The 12,073-nt window shown below is 41.2% G+C and overlaps 1 protein-coding gene across 1 annotated transcript in view; it reads left to right on the plus strand.

The window, feature by feature from the left end:
* The first annotated feature begins 1,412 nt into the window (after nt 1–1,412).
* Nucleotides 1,413–12,073, plus strand: part of Anapc1 (anaphase promoting complex subunit 1) — a 95,962-nt gene continuing 85,301 nt past the window's right edge. The window contains exons 1-5 of the mRNA XM_090336382.1: nt 1,413–1,648; nt 2,512–2,637; nt 6,269–6,342; nt 6,475–6,711; nt 8,184–8,345. Coding sequence (XP_090192508.1) covers nt 6,499–6,711; nt 8,184–8,345 — 375 coding nt within the window. The 5' untranslated portion in view covers nt 1,413–1,648; nt 2,512–2,637; nt 6,269–6,342; nt 6,475–6,498. The remainder of the gene's footprint in view (nt 1,649–2,511; nt 2,638–6,268; nt 6,343–6,474; nt 6,712–8,183; nt 8,346–12,073) is intronic.

Raw genomic sequence — 12,073 nt, forward strand, 5'->3', positions numbered from 1 at the left:
GTGTATGTGTGTGTGTGTGTATGTATTTTCTGGGTGCTTCTAAGGTTTAAACTCATAGAATCTTGTGCATACTAGGCTGGTGCTCTACTGCATGTGGTACACCTCCAGCCTACACAATGGATTTTTTTCTTTAATATATTTTTTATTTTAATTAATTGAAGGGTTACATTATAGTTGCCAGATAGAAGGTGTATTACTTCACAAACATTGCTACCCCTTCTCATGTTTTGGTCCCCATTTTCTTCTCCCCACCCCCCTTTCCTCATCGTGCTTTCCCCCCTTCCCTATCCTATTTCAAATAAACAAATAAACATATATACAATATATCAAATACAATGGATTGGTTATAATGTTTTGTATCTCCAATTAACCATCAGAAAACCGGAAGAGGTGCTACGGCTCAAGTGGTAGCCTTGTGCTGAAGAGTTCACGAGTTCAAGCCCCACGAACGACAAAAAACAAAACAAAACAAAACATAAAAACAAGAGTGGCCTAAGGAGATGAGGTGACTAAACGTAATGTATCCGGAAGGGACCCTGGAACAGAAAAGTGTCATTAAGCAAAAACTAATGAAATCTGAATGTAGTTGAACTATAATGTGCTGATATTGGCTCATTAGTGAAGGATTGAACCCTGTTTTTCCAGGTGCATACAGATACCAGGCCTCCAGACTGCCTCACTCCAGCAGGGCAATATACCTAAGTCTGGCTGTGAACATTCCATCCTGTGCCCAACACAGAAGCCCCCCACCTCCCTTGACCTAGAGGCTTTTGCATTAACCTTGCTCAGATCCCATAAAACCCAGCTCCAATCTCCAAGCCCGAGGGAAGGCTGTGTCCCTTGCCTCCGCTGCTGTTTCTTAATAAACAGTCCTGGCCTGTGGAAGATCAAGTCCGGCCTTGCTTCCTTCCCTTCTCCTTTATTTTCCTAACAATTAGTTCCAGCGAATGCACTATGTAAAACAAAAATGTAGAAATCAAGTTAAATTGGCTGTGGGTATGTAGGGGCTCTGAACTGTCTTTGCAATATTTCTGTAAATCTAAGTTTCAAAGGCGAAGGCCTGCTGGGTGCCCGTGGCTCAGGCCGGTCACCCTGGCTACTCAGGGCCTGAGATCTGAGGATCAGGGTTCGCAGCCAGCAGGGGAGTCGCTGGAATGGGGCTGTGGCTCAAGTGGCAATGCTTTTTAATTTCCCGGCTGCTGAGCACCACGCCTCCTTTGCCCCAATCTATCCAGTCGGCGTGTCTGCGTCGACGCCCGCCGGGACCTCCTGGCCAGCGGCGCACTTCCTCAGGGATGCTGGAAGAGCCCCACGAGTTCCGTCCACGCAGCCTCTCGCAACTGCGCAGGCGCCAACGCCGCGGGGCCAACTCCCCGCCCGACCCCGCCCCCACCCCCCGCGAGGCTCGACGGGAAAACCAAGATGGGCGCCTTCAACTAAGCGTCTCGCGTGTCGTCTCGTCGTCGGCAGTCCGCTGCGGTCGCGGCCCGTTTTTTCCTTCAGAATAAAGGAGGTACAGGGAATGAGAAGGGGCAGCGGCCTGGGAGGCACCGAGATCACACCGCCGCTGCCCTCGGGCCTCCGCGGCCCCTGCGCCTCCGGGGAGCAGCCGGGGCTCGCAGCGTCTGGCGCGTTCCGAGTCATACAGGTGCAGAGTGGGGCCTGGCGCGCGGCGGCGTGGCGTGGCCCGGGGCTGGGGGGTGGCCTCCGCCGCGGGGCCTGCTCGGGCCGGGGTCCTCGGGGCGGGCGACCCCTGGGCGGGGCTCGGCTCGGGCCCGGGCTGCGGCCTCCGGGGCGGGCTGAGGGGCCGGGGGCGGGGCCCTGGGGGCCGGGGGGCCGGGGGCGGGGCCCTGGGGGCCGGGGGGCCGGGGGGCCGGGGGCGGGGCCCTGGGGGCCGGGGGGCCGGGGGCGGGGCCCTGGGGGCCGGGGGGCCGGGGGCGGGGCCCTGGGGGCCGTGGGGCCTCCGGCCTGCGCGGCCTGCGCGCGCGCTGCGTCCCAGCCGCCTTGCGCACTCCCTAAGCGGCTGCGGCCTCTAGATCGACGCCCCCTTCGCCCCGACGACCCCTTAGGTGCCTGGGAAAGGTCTTCATCCAAGACCCTCCTGTGTGCGTTTGAGTTTTCCTGTTGATGGCCTGGTAGATTTTGGTCCTAGATATGGATGACTAGATATCCTAGATATCGTTTATGCCACAATCCATTCAGCGTCTTTTAATCAGAACACTAAATAACGCATTTATAAAAGCTTGAGCAGCTTTACAGTTAAAATATGTCGCCTTCGTATAAAAATGATACTGTGGAAAAAAATTGATTTCGCCAAGTTAAAAGAATACTGCGAATAGCACAAGTTGGATACAATAGCAAGTTTAAAAAATACTGGTTACCTTGAGCAGCTGAATTTTGCATTTATTTACAGATTTTATAAAGCACTCTTTAAATACTCAAGTTTAGATGTTCTCAATACTGACTTATTTCTGGTAAAACCGTGTTATATTTCATGTCACATTATGTCAGAAAAATAATTAACGACCAAATAACCTCGCCACGCTAAAGGAGTTGCATAGCAGTTTTAGTGACTGATGAAGTGTATGTGAAGCAAAGAAAATTGATGGCAAAAAAGACTTCAGATGAGAAATCTAGGTAAATTAAGTTAGTTTCTGTTAATCCTGATGTTCCATGCTAAAGGCCATCTATAGTATTACTATCAAATGTTCTTTTTTCAGATTAAAAAAATTTAAAATTCTGTTGTAAAGGTGATATATAGAGGGGTTACAGTTACATAAGTCATATTGAGTACATTTCCTTTTGAACAGTGTCACCTCATCATGCTCTCCCAGTTTTTCCCTCTGGATTTCCCTCTCCTCCATGTTGTATAGTTAAGTTCCCAACATATCCTGTGGTAGATTTCACTGCTGAATTGATTCACCCTTTGTTCCATGATTTCTGTGCTTGTTCTTCCCTTCCCCAAATCATATAATTCATACACTAGACAAAGGGTACAGAAATAAACAATAGTGTCAACGGAATAAACCAAAGGAAAAAGATAAGAAGTGAAAAAAATTGCAAACTACAATAAAGAAAAAAAACCCCTCATTTCTATTTCTTTTCTTTTTTGGCAATCCTGGGCCTTGAACTCAAGAGACTGAGTACTTAGTTCTTGGGCTTTTTCAAGCTAGAGCTCTACCACCTGAGCCATAGTACTACTTCCAGCTTTTTTCTGTATATGTGGTACTGAGGAATAGAACCCCGGTCTTTGTGTGTGCTAGGCCAGCATTCTACCACTAGGCCAAACTCTCGGCCCCTTGTTTCTATTTCTTGTAGTTATTTCTGTGAGCTTCATTTTATATGATCATATACACATAGCAATTGAGACTTTGTGATCCTCTCCTAAAAATATTCTCCTTTGTTCTCACTGTCTGAATGTTCAGAATGCTGTTTAATCATGTCCAGGTGTAATTATTTGTCTTTTACTATCCATTGATTTGCGTGTTAGATATTAGGCACATTTTAATTATTACAAATGAAGGAAACCATGTAGCCTATGTTTCTTTCTCGGGCTTCACTTAGTATAAATATTTCCAAGTCTTTCCATTTCCTAAAAAGTGGGGAATGTCATTTAGTCTGATGGAAAGTATGCATTTCTGTTGTGTACATACACTACATTTTGTTTTGGTCCATTTGTTCACTGATGGGCATCTAGGTTGATTCTATATCTTGGCTATGGTAAACAAAGCTGCAATGAACATAGCTGTGCCGGTAGCTTTAGTGCAGCCTAGTTTGTGGTCAGTTGAATAAGATGTTCAGGAGTGGAATTGCTGGGTCACAGAAATGCTCTATGTTTTAGTCTTGAGGAACTTCCACACTGCTTTCCAGAATGATTAAACAAGTTTACATTCCCACGAGCAATGTAATAGCATTATTTTTTTGGTCACATGTCTGCCAGCATTTGTTACTGTTAGTTTTCTTGATATTGGCCATTCTAACTAGGGTGAGGTGGAATCTCAGTGTTGTTTTGATTTGCATTTTATGGCCAGAAGTGTTGAACATTTCTTTATGCGTCTATTGGCCATTCTTATTTCTTCAGAGAAGTCTCTCTTTCAGTCTTTAGTCCATTTATTAGCTGTGCTGTTTCTTTGAAGACTGGTTTTAAGGAGGTTTAATTTTTTGAGCTCTGAGTGTATTTTAGATAATGAGGCCCTTGTCTGATGCATAGTTAATAAAGATCTTCCAGTTTATTGGTATTTGTCTTGCTAGCTATGTCATTTGCCATGCAGACACTCTTTGGTGATGCAGTGCCATTAATCCAGTCCTTTTGTGTGTGTGTGTGTGTGTGATTCTGGATTATTTAGGAAGTTTTGACCTGTGCCAAGGAGCCTTATTGATTCTCTTGTCCCTTCCTGTAATACTTTGAGGGTATATGGTCTTACACTGAGGTCTTTGATACATTTGGAGTTTTTGCTGCAGAGTGTGATAGGAAGATCTAGCTTCAGTTTTTTGCATGTGTATAGTCAATTCTGCCAGCATTATTTGTTGAGTAGGCTGTCTTTCCTCTATGCTCTTGGCTACCTTATCAAATATTAGGTAGCTGTAGATCTTTGGGCTCATTTCTGGGTCTTCTATTCCATTGGTACCTAGACCTATTCATGTTTTTTTTTTTTTTTTTTTTTTTTTTTATTACTACAGCTTTGTAATAGAGTTTAAAGCTTGGTATTGATATTACTCCAGCATTGTTCTTCCTGCTAAGGATTGTTTTTGTTATTTAGGGTCTTCTATTATATCATTCAAGAATGTTGTTGGGAGTTTGATGGATATTGCATTGAATCTGTAGATAGCCTTTGGCAGTATTGCCATTTTCTCATGTTAATGTTTCCAATCCTGGAGCTTGGGAGGGTTTTCCAGTTTCTTAAATCTGCTGTAATTTCCCTTTTCAGGTTTTTAAAGTTTTCATCATGGAGGTCATTCACATCTTTGATTAATTCCTATGTGTTTTTTTTTTTTTTTTTGGCTAGTCCTGGGACTTGAACTCAGGGCATGGGTACTGTCCTTGGACATTTTTTGCTCAGGGCTAGCACTCTGCCACGTTAGCCACAGCACTACTTCTGGCTTTTTCTGTGTATGTGGTTCCAGGGAATCGTGTATGCTAGGTGAGCATATTACCACTAGGCCACACTCTGGGCTCTTGGTGGGTATTTTGTTTTGTTTTGGGGCTATTACAAAAAGAGTTGCTTACCTGATGTCAGCTTTGCTCTTCTCATTGTTGGCATACAGAAAAGCTACTGATTTTTGTGGACTCATTTTATATCCTGCTACTTTGCCAAAGTTTTGGATCAGCTCAAATAACTGGAGAATCTATAGAATTCTTTAAATATAGGATCGTATCATCTGCAAAGATGGAGAATTTTTTTTTATTTATTTATTTTTAAGTGAATACCTTTTTCTTTCTTTTTTTTGCCAGTCCTAGGACTTGAACTCAGGACCTGAGCACTGTCCTTGGGCTTTTCTCTAGGCTAGAGCTCTGCCACTTGAGCCAAAGCACCATTTCCAGCTTTTTCTATGTATATGTGGTACCAAAGAATGGAACCCGGGTCTTTGTGCATACTAGGCATGCACGCTACCACTAGGCCAAACTCCCGGCCCTGGAGAATTTTATTTCTTTTTTTCCCCCCTGTTTGGATCCCCTTTATGTTTGTTTGTTGCCTTATTGCTCCAGCTAGGAATTCCAGTACTATATTGAAAAGGAGGGGAGAGAGCAAGACATCCTTGTTCCTGATTTTAGAGGAAATGGTTTTAAGTTTTCACCATTAGAAATATGCTGGCTGTAGGCTTTATTATATTGGGGAATATTCCATGGGTTTCTTCTAGCTTCTTCAGAGCATTTATCATAAAGGGGTGTTGGATCTTGTCAAATGCTTTTCTGCATCTGTTGAGATGATGGTATGGTTATTGTCTTTGCTCCTGTTTATATCTTGAATTCAAATGTTGTGATTCTGTGTCTGAGGATTGCAGCTTACATGTAATGCCATTTAAACTTTATTTTGGGGCTGGGAGTGTAGCCTAGTGGTAGAGTGCTCGCCTAGCATGCATGAAGCCTTAGGTTCGATTCCTCCGTACCACATGCTCAGAAAAAGCTGGAAGTGGTGCTGTAGCTCAGGTGGCAGAGCACTAGCCCTGAGCAAGGACAGTGCGCAGGCCCTGAATTCAAGCCCTAGGACTGGCAAAACAACAACAAAAAACCCAAAACAAACAAAAACACCCAACCTTTATATTGTAGATGTGTCCTCAGACAGAACAAACACCCATCAGACAGAACAAACACCCATCTTACAGACCATATTATATTGTCAGGTATGTAGCCTGTATATTGAAATGATTGGGAGGTAGAATCGTGTGTTGCCACCACAACCCACCCACATGTTTGTAGTAATAATTTGGTTTGGACATTTAAATTTAACACAGAATGTGTTTGAATTTATACAGAAATAATGTTGATATTTGGAACCCATGTCGAACTTCTATGAAGAAAGGGCAACGATGATTGCAGCCGGGGATTTACAGGAATTTGTTCCTTTTGGTCGAGACCACTGCAAGAACCACCCTAATGCTTTGAACCTCCAGCTTCGCCAGCTACAGCCAGCCTCTGAATTATGGTCTTCTGATGGTGCTGCTGGTTTGGTTGGATCTCTTCAAGAGGTTACAATCCACGAAAAACAGAAGGTTCTATTAATATCCCTTATACTTTTGAAATGTAGAGTGATACAGTCTTCTTGTAAGTTAAGAATATCCAGTTACAAATAAGGAACAAGCAAAATGGTACTTCTAGGGTAAAGTTAGGGTTTACTAATTTGAATCAATACCAAAACCATGATTGTTGTAAAACATTAGACTGCTATTTGGACATACTCTATAACTTGTGGTTTTATCATGAGAGTCCAGTTTCATGGTATGATTATAATTCATTTTAAATCTGTTTCTCTTCATTTCCTATGTAGGGACCAGATTTTATGTTATATGATGTTTGATGGTTAAATGGTAGAGAACAGAAATTCTCTTTTTGGAAAAACAGTTGCATATTTGTAGAGGAAGGTAGAAATGTCACATAAGAAGGTAAAGCAGTAGTAATTGTTTTCTTTTGTTACAGGGTCTTTTTAGGCAGGCAGTCTACCATTTTTGCCATACTCTCAGCCAGGTCTTGTCTGGTAGGTCAGGCTGGCCTCATACTTTAGATCCTTTCAGGGCTAAAGGTGTTTGCTGCCATACTACAGCAGAATATTTTCTTTTTTCCTTTGCTTTATTTTTGCCAGTCCTGGGGCATGAACGCAGTTATAGTGCTTGAACTCAGGGCATGGGCACTGTCCTTGGACACTTTTTGCTCAAGGCTAGTACCCTGCCACTTGAGCCACAGTGCCATTCTGGCTTTTTCTGTATATGTGATATTGAGGAATTGAACCCAGGGCTTTATGCATGCTAGGCAAGCACTCTTCCAACAAGGCCAAACTCATGGCCCTTCCATGAATTAATTAATTAATTTATTTTGTCAATCCTGGGCTTGAGCTCAGGGCCTGTGCCCTGTCCTTAGACTTTCTCATGCATGTGGTACCAAGGAATCGAACCTGGGACTTCGTGCATGCTAGGCAAGCACTCTACCACTAGACCAAACTCTCACCCCCCCCCTTCCTTTATTTTTTTAAGGCAGGATCTTGTTCTGTACTGTATCCCAAAGCCCAAACTCCTGAGCTGCTTGAGCTTCCTTAGTGCTGAAAGAAAAATGTATGCAGTTAGGAATATAGACTTTTCTGTTTTCTATTCATTTCTGGATTGGATAAAGGAAAGAAAATGAGCATATATTAGCACCCATGAAATGGCAAATTCTGTACTGTTCACTCCTTTGTTTTCTTGTTCACTTCTAAGTAGACTTATGTTTTTTTAGTCACAAGCATGTGATTTTAATTTTTAGTCTGTAGAAAACATGATTTAAGGCATATTTTTGGCAGAGTAATATGGTAATTTGACATGGGACATTTAATATACACAGTTCTTAAGTAAATTCTTGTAAGGTAAGCTGCCCACATACTCTGAGTTGGGCTTGGATTGAGTCTTAATCCTCAGCTAAATAAATCTTGCTCCATAATATTGAAAAACAGAAATAGAAGTGCTTGGACATTCTTACACATGTATTAATTTTTAAGGAATGCTGGCAGTTGAGGAAAGGTGTAAGTGAAATTGGAGAAGAAGCTGACTATGATGAGGAGCTCTACGTGGCTGGAAATATGGTTATCTGGAGCAGGGGAAGTAAAAGCCAGGCAATGGCAGTTTATAAGGCCTTTACAGTGGACAGTCCTGTTCAACAGGTAAGTTATATTTTGAATTTTAACATTTGATTGACCATTTTTTTCGAAAAGTTTTGTTTTAAAAAGGAACAAAAATGTTAGTAGTATAAAGATCCAATAGAGTATACTTGTGACATGTATGAGGATAATGGTAGGAAAATGTGATTTTAATTTATATATTGTCCTGTTCATTATCCTTGCCCGTGATCCTTTTTTTTTTTTTTTTTTTCCTTTTAATCACTTTTTAAGAAGTCCTCAGGGCTTGGGCCCTGTGTCTGAGCATTTGTGCTCAAAGCTAGCATTCTACATCTTGAGCCTCAGCTCCATTTCTGGCTTTTTTTGGTGATTAATTGTAGGTAAGAGTCTCAGACTTTTCCTGGCTGAGTTGGCTTTGAACCATGATCTTCAGATTGCTGTCTCCTTACTAGCTGGGATTATAGGCTTGAGCCATCTGTGTCTAACTTCCAGTCGTTATATATATTATATATATATTATATATATGTATATATATATATATATTTTTTTTTTTTTTTTGGTCAGTCGTGGGGCTTGAACTCTGGTCCTGGGTGCTGGTCTCTGAGCTCTTTAGCTCAAGGCTACTCCCCTATCCCTTGGGCCATAACACCACTTCTGATTTTTTAGTGGTTAATTGGAGACAAGAGTCTCATGGACTTTAGTGCCTGGACTGGCTTTGAACTATGATCCTCATATCTTAGCTCCTGAGTAGGATTACAGGCATGAGCCACCAGCTCCAGTGGTCATCTTTAAATGCTACCTTTGCCTACTTCAGTTTGTTACTGTCAATAAAAATTTATAAAAAAATTAAGATTTTTATATATCCGGATTATTTATGATTGAGTACTTGATGAATAAAAATTATTGGGGTTTATAATATAGGAAAACTCCCTGATTTGGTACATGGTAGTTGACAGTCATAACTAACTTTGTTCTAAAATGTGGTAATTAACAGGAAGGAAATTAAGCACTTTGATGTGGCTTTTCAGGAAGACATGAGGTTTGTCTCCATTTGATAAAGGAAAATTTTTATTGAAGAATAACAGTTAATAAAGGTAGAAAGCATGGCAGAATTAGAAAAATAGTTTCATGATCTATATATTGGTTTAGACAAGATTATCAGTTATTAATAGTATTATGTAAGCAAAGCAGGCATATCTAGAATTGAGATGTGTCTACGTTTTGGTCTCTTTAAAAATGTTAGTCATGGAGGAAAAAAAAGGTAAGGGCTGTTATGGGTGAAAAAAAGACTAAAAGTAACATCATTAAATGCAATTTTCCCATGAATTGGAGCTTAGATCCTTCTGTATGAGCTTCTCAAATACTGGATAATAAACACGAATCAGCATGCTAACCCAGTGCAGCATTTTTAAAATTTGTAAAATGAACTTAACTTGAATCCTGGTTCTGGAACGCTGCTTAAGAAAGACTTTTTTTTTTAGTTTAAAAAGCAAAAGAGGTCTGGATATTAGGTGGTTTTGGAGAATTTTTTTTTCTTAGCAGCATGATAGTTATATGGTTGTATTTGTATAGTAGGTAGTCTTTATTTTTTGGAACTGCCTGATGAAATATTTAGGGATGAAGTGCCTTGACATGTGTGCAATGTATTTTTGAGTATCTACCCTAATGCACAAGTATATAAATGTACATGGTAAGGAATATGGAAAAATGTTAATGGTTACTGGAACATATGTTCATTGTATTATTTCAACTTATTAAAAAGTTTTAGATTAAAAACTAGGAGAAAATGCTAATGCATTTATTGTAAACTGAGAGGTTTGGCTCTTGATGAAATTTTGGAAGCTTTTGACTGTTAAGGCCCATAAGTACTGAAATCTGTACTTGGGCATTTTTTTTCCTTCATTTCCATTGACTATTTTCTGATGAACATTGTCCTGTTTATTGGAAAGGATTAAGTGGATTATTCCAGAATTTGAGGGTATATGTAAATAAATTCTTGTAGGAGTGTAGAAGTAATCTTTTTGAAGATAATCTTTTCCCCCAGTAGGCCATATAGTTAGCATAGATGTGAAAAGTAGATAGGATACCAAAATATTTCTTAGTTGCTATGTTCCCATCTTGATTTTTCCAAGGAACATTGCTTGTTTACTTGATCCCATGGATATGTAGTTATGTACTTTATGTCAATGTTGCTTTAAGTATAATCATAAGATTGGGAATTTGCTGGATGCTGGTGTGGTTCACGCCGGTAATTCTAGCAACTAAGGATGCTTAGAGGTCACAGTTCCAAGCTCTAGCCCCAGCATGTAAGCCCATGAGACTGTTAGCTCCAATTACCCACAAAACTGGAAGTGGCTCTGTGGCTCAAAATGGTAGAGCAGCAGCCAGAGTTCAAGCCCCAATGACAGGCCAAAAAAAAAAAAAAAAAAAAGATTGGGAATTTCAGTCTTTTTGGTTTGGGAAATATATTGTTAGTTTTCTTGCTAATGGGCAAAGTTTTTTTTGGGGGGGGGGGTTGGTTAAGAGATAGTACTAGTAATTGTGTGATTCAGATTCTACTTATTCATCTTTTTAATGTTACTGTTTTAGACATTGTGTTAGCTGCTGGGCCATACAAAGAGGATTATGCATTTTCTGCTACTGAAAGGCTCAGATACTAGAAAGCTAGGCAAAACAGATAAAATTCTATTCTGTTGTTTTTGGTTATTTTTTATGCCTGTCTTGGAGCTTGAACTCAGGACCTGAGTGCTGTCCTTGAGTTTATTTGCTTAAGCCTAGCACTTGAGCCACAGCTACAGACACGCGCGCGCGCACACCCACCCCCCCCACTTTTGTTGGTTTTTGTTTTGGTCACCAAAAATCTTGGGAGTTAAGAATCTTGTAGACTTTCCTACCTAGGCTGGCTTTGAACCACAATCCCAGCTTCCTTAATGTCTAGGATTACAGGTGTGAGACACAGGCACTGAGTAAAGTTCTGTGTTCTTTTTTGTATGAGCCCCTGAACTGTTTTTGCTCAAGGCTAGTCCTCTACCACTTTGAGTCACAGCACCACTTCCAGTTTTCTGGTGGTTCATTGGAGATAAGAGTCTCATGGATATTCCTGCCTGGGCTGACTTCAAACTCATGATCCTTAGACATGAGCTTCCCGAGTAGCTAGGGTTACAGGCATGAGCCACTGCCACCCCGCCAAGTTTTGTATTCTTATGGGTTGGATAATACATTTTTTCAGTCATGGGGCTTGAACTTGGGGCCTTGTGCATTGTCCCTGAGTGTTTTTCACTCAAGGTTAGTGGTCTACCACTTTGAGCCTCTTCCAGTTTTCTTGTGGTTTATTTGAGATAAGTGTCTCATGGACTTTCCTGCCCTGGCTGGCTTTGAACTACAATCCTCAAAGCTCAGCCTCCGGAGTAGCTTAGGAGTACAAATGTGAGCCACCAGCTCCCGGCAATAATTGTGTTTCTATAGTGTGTGATATAAGAGCCTAAAGGTCCTAATTCTGAAGGGAGAGGATTTTTTTTTTTTAAGAAGATACTATCTGCATAGGACATATTGAAAGAAGGATCTTTTACAGAGGAATTGTAGGAAGAAGAATTATGCAGAAGCAGGACTTTTGTGAAATTGGAATGGGTGTATGTATAAGTTAGTGGTATAGAGAGTTGCAAGATAGTAATGGCTAGATCTAGATTAAGGGTCTTGTATATAAACAGAGAATCTAGGTTTTCACCTAGAAGGGAACCTACTAAAAGTTTACAAATGGAGTATAATTAGTTTTG

This window comes from Megascapheus bottae, chromosome 7 (assembly GCF_031878675.1).
Source record: "Megascapheus bottae isolate mThoBot1 chromosome 7, mThoBot2.hap1, whole genome shotgun sequence".
Classification (NCBI taxonomy): Eukaryota; Metazoa; Chordata; class Mammalia; order Rodentia; family Geomyidae; genus Megascapheus; species Megascapheus bottae.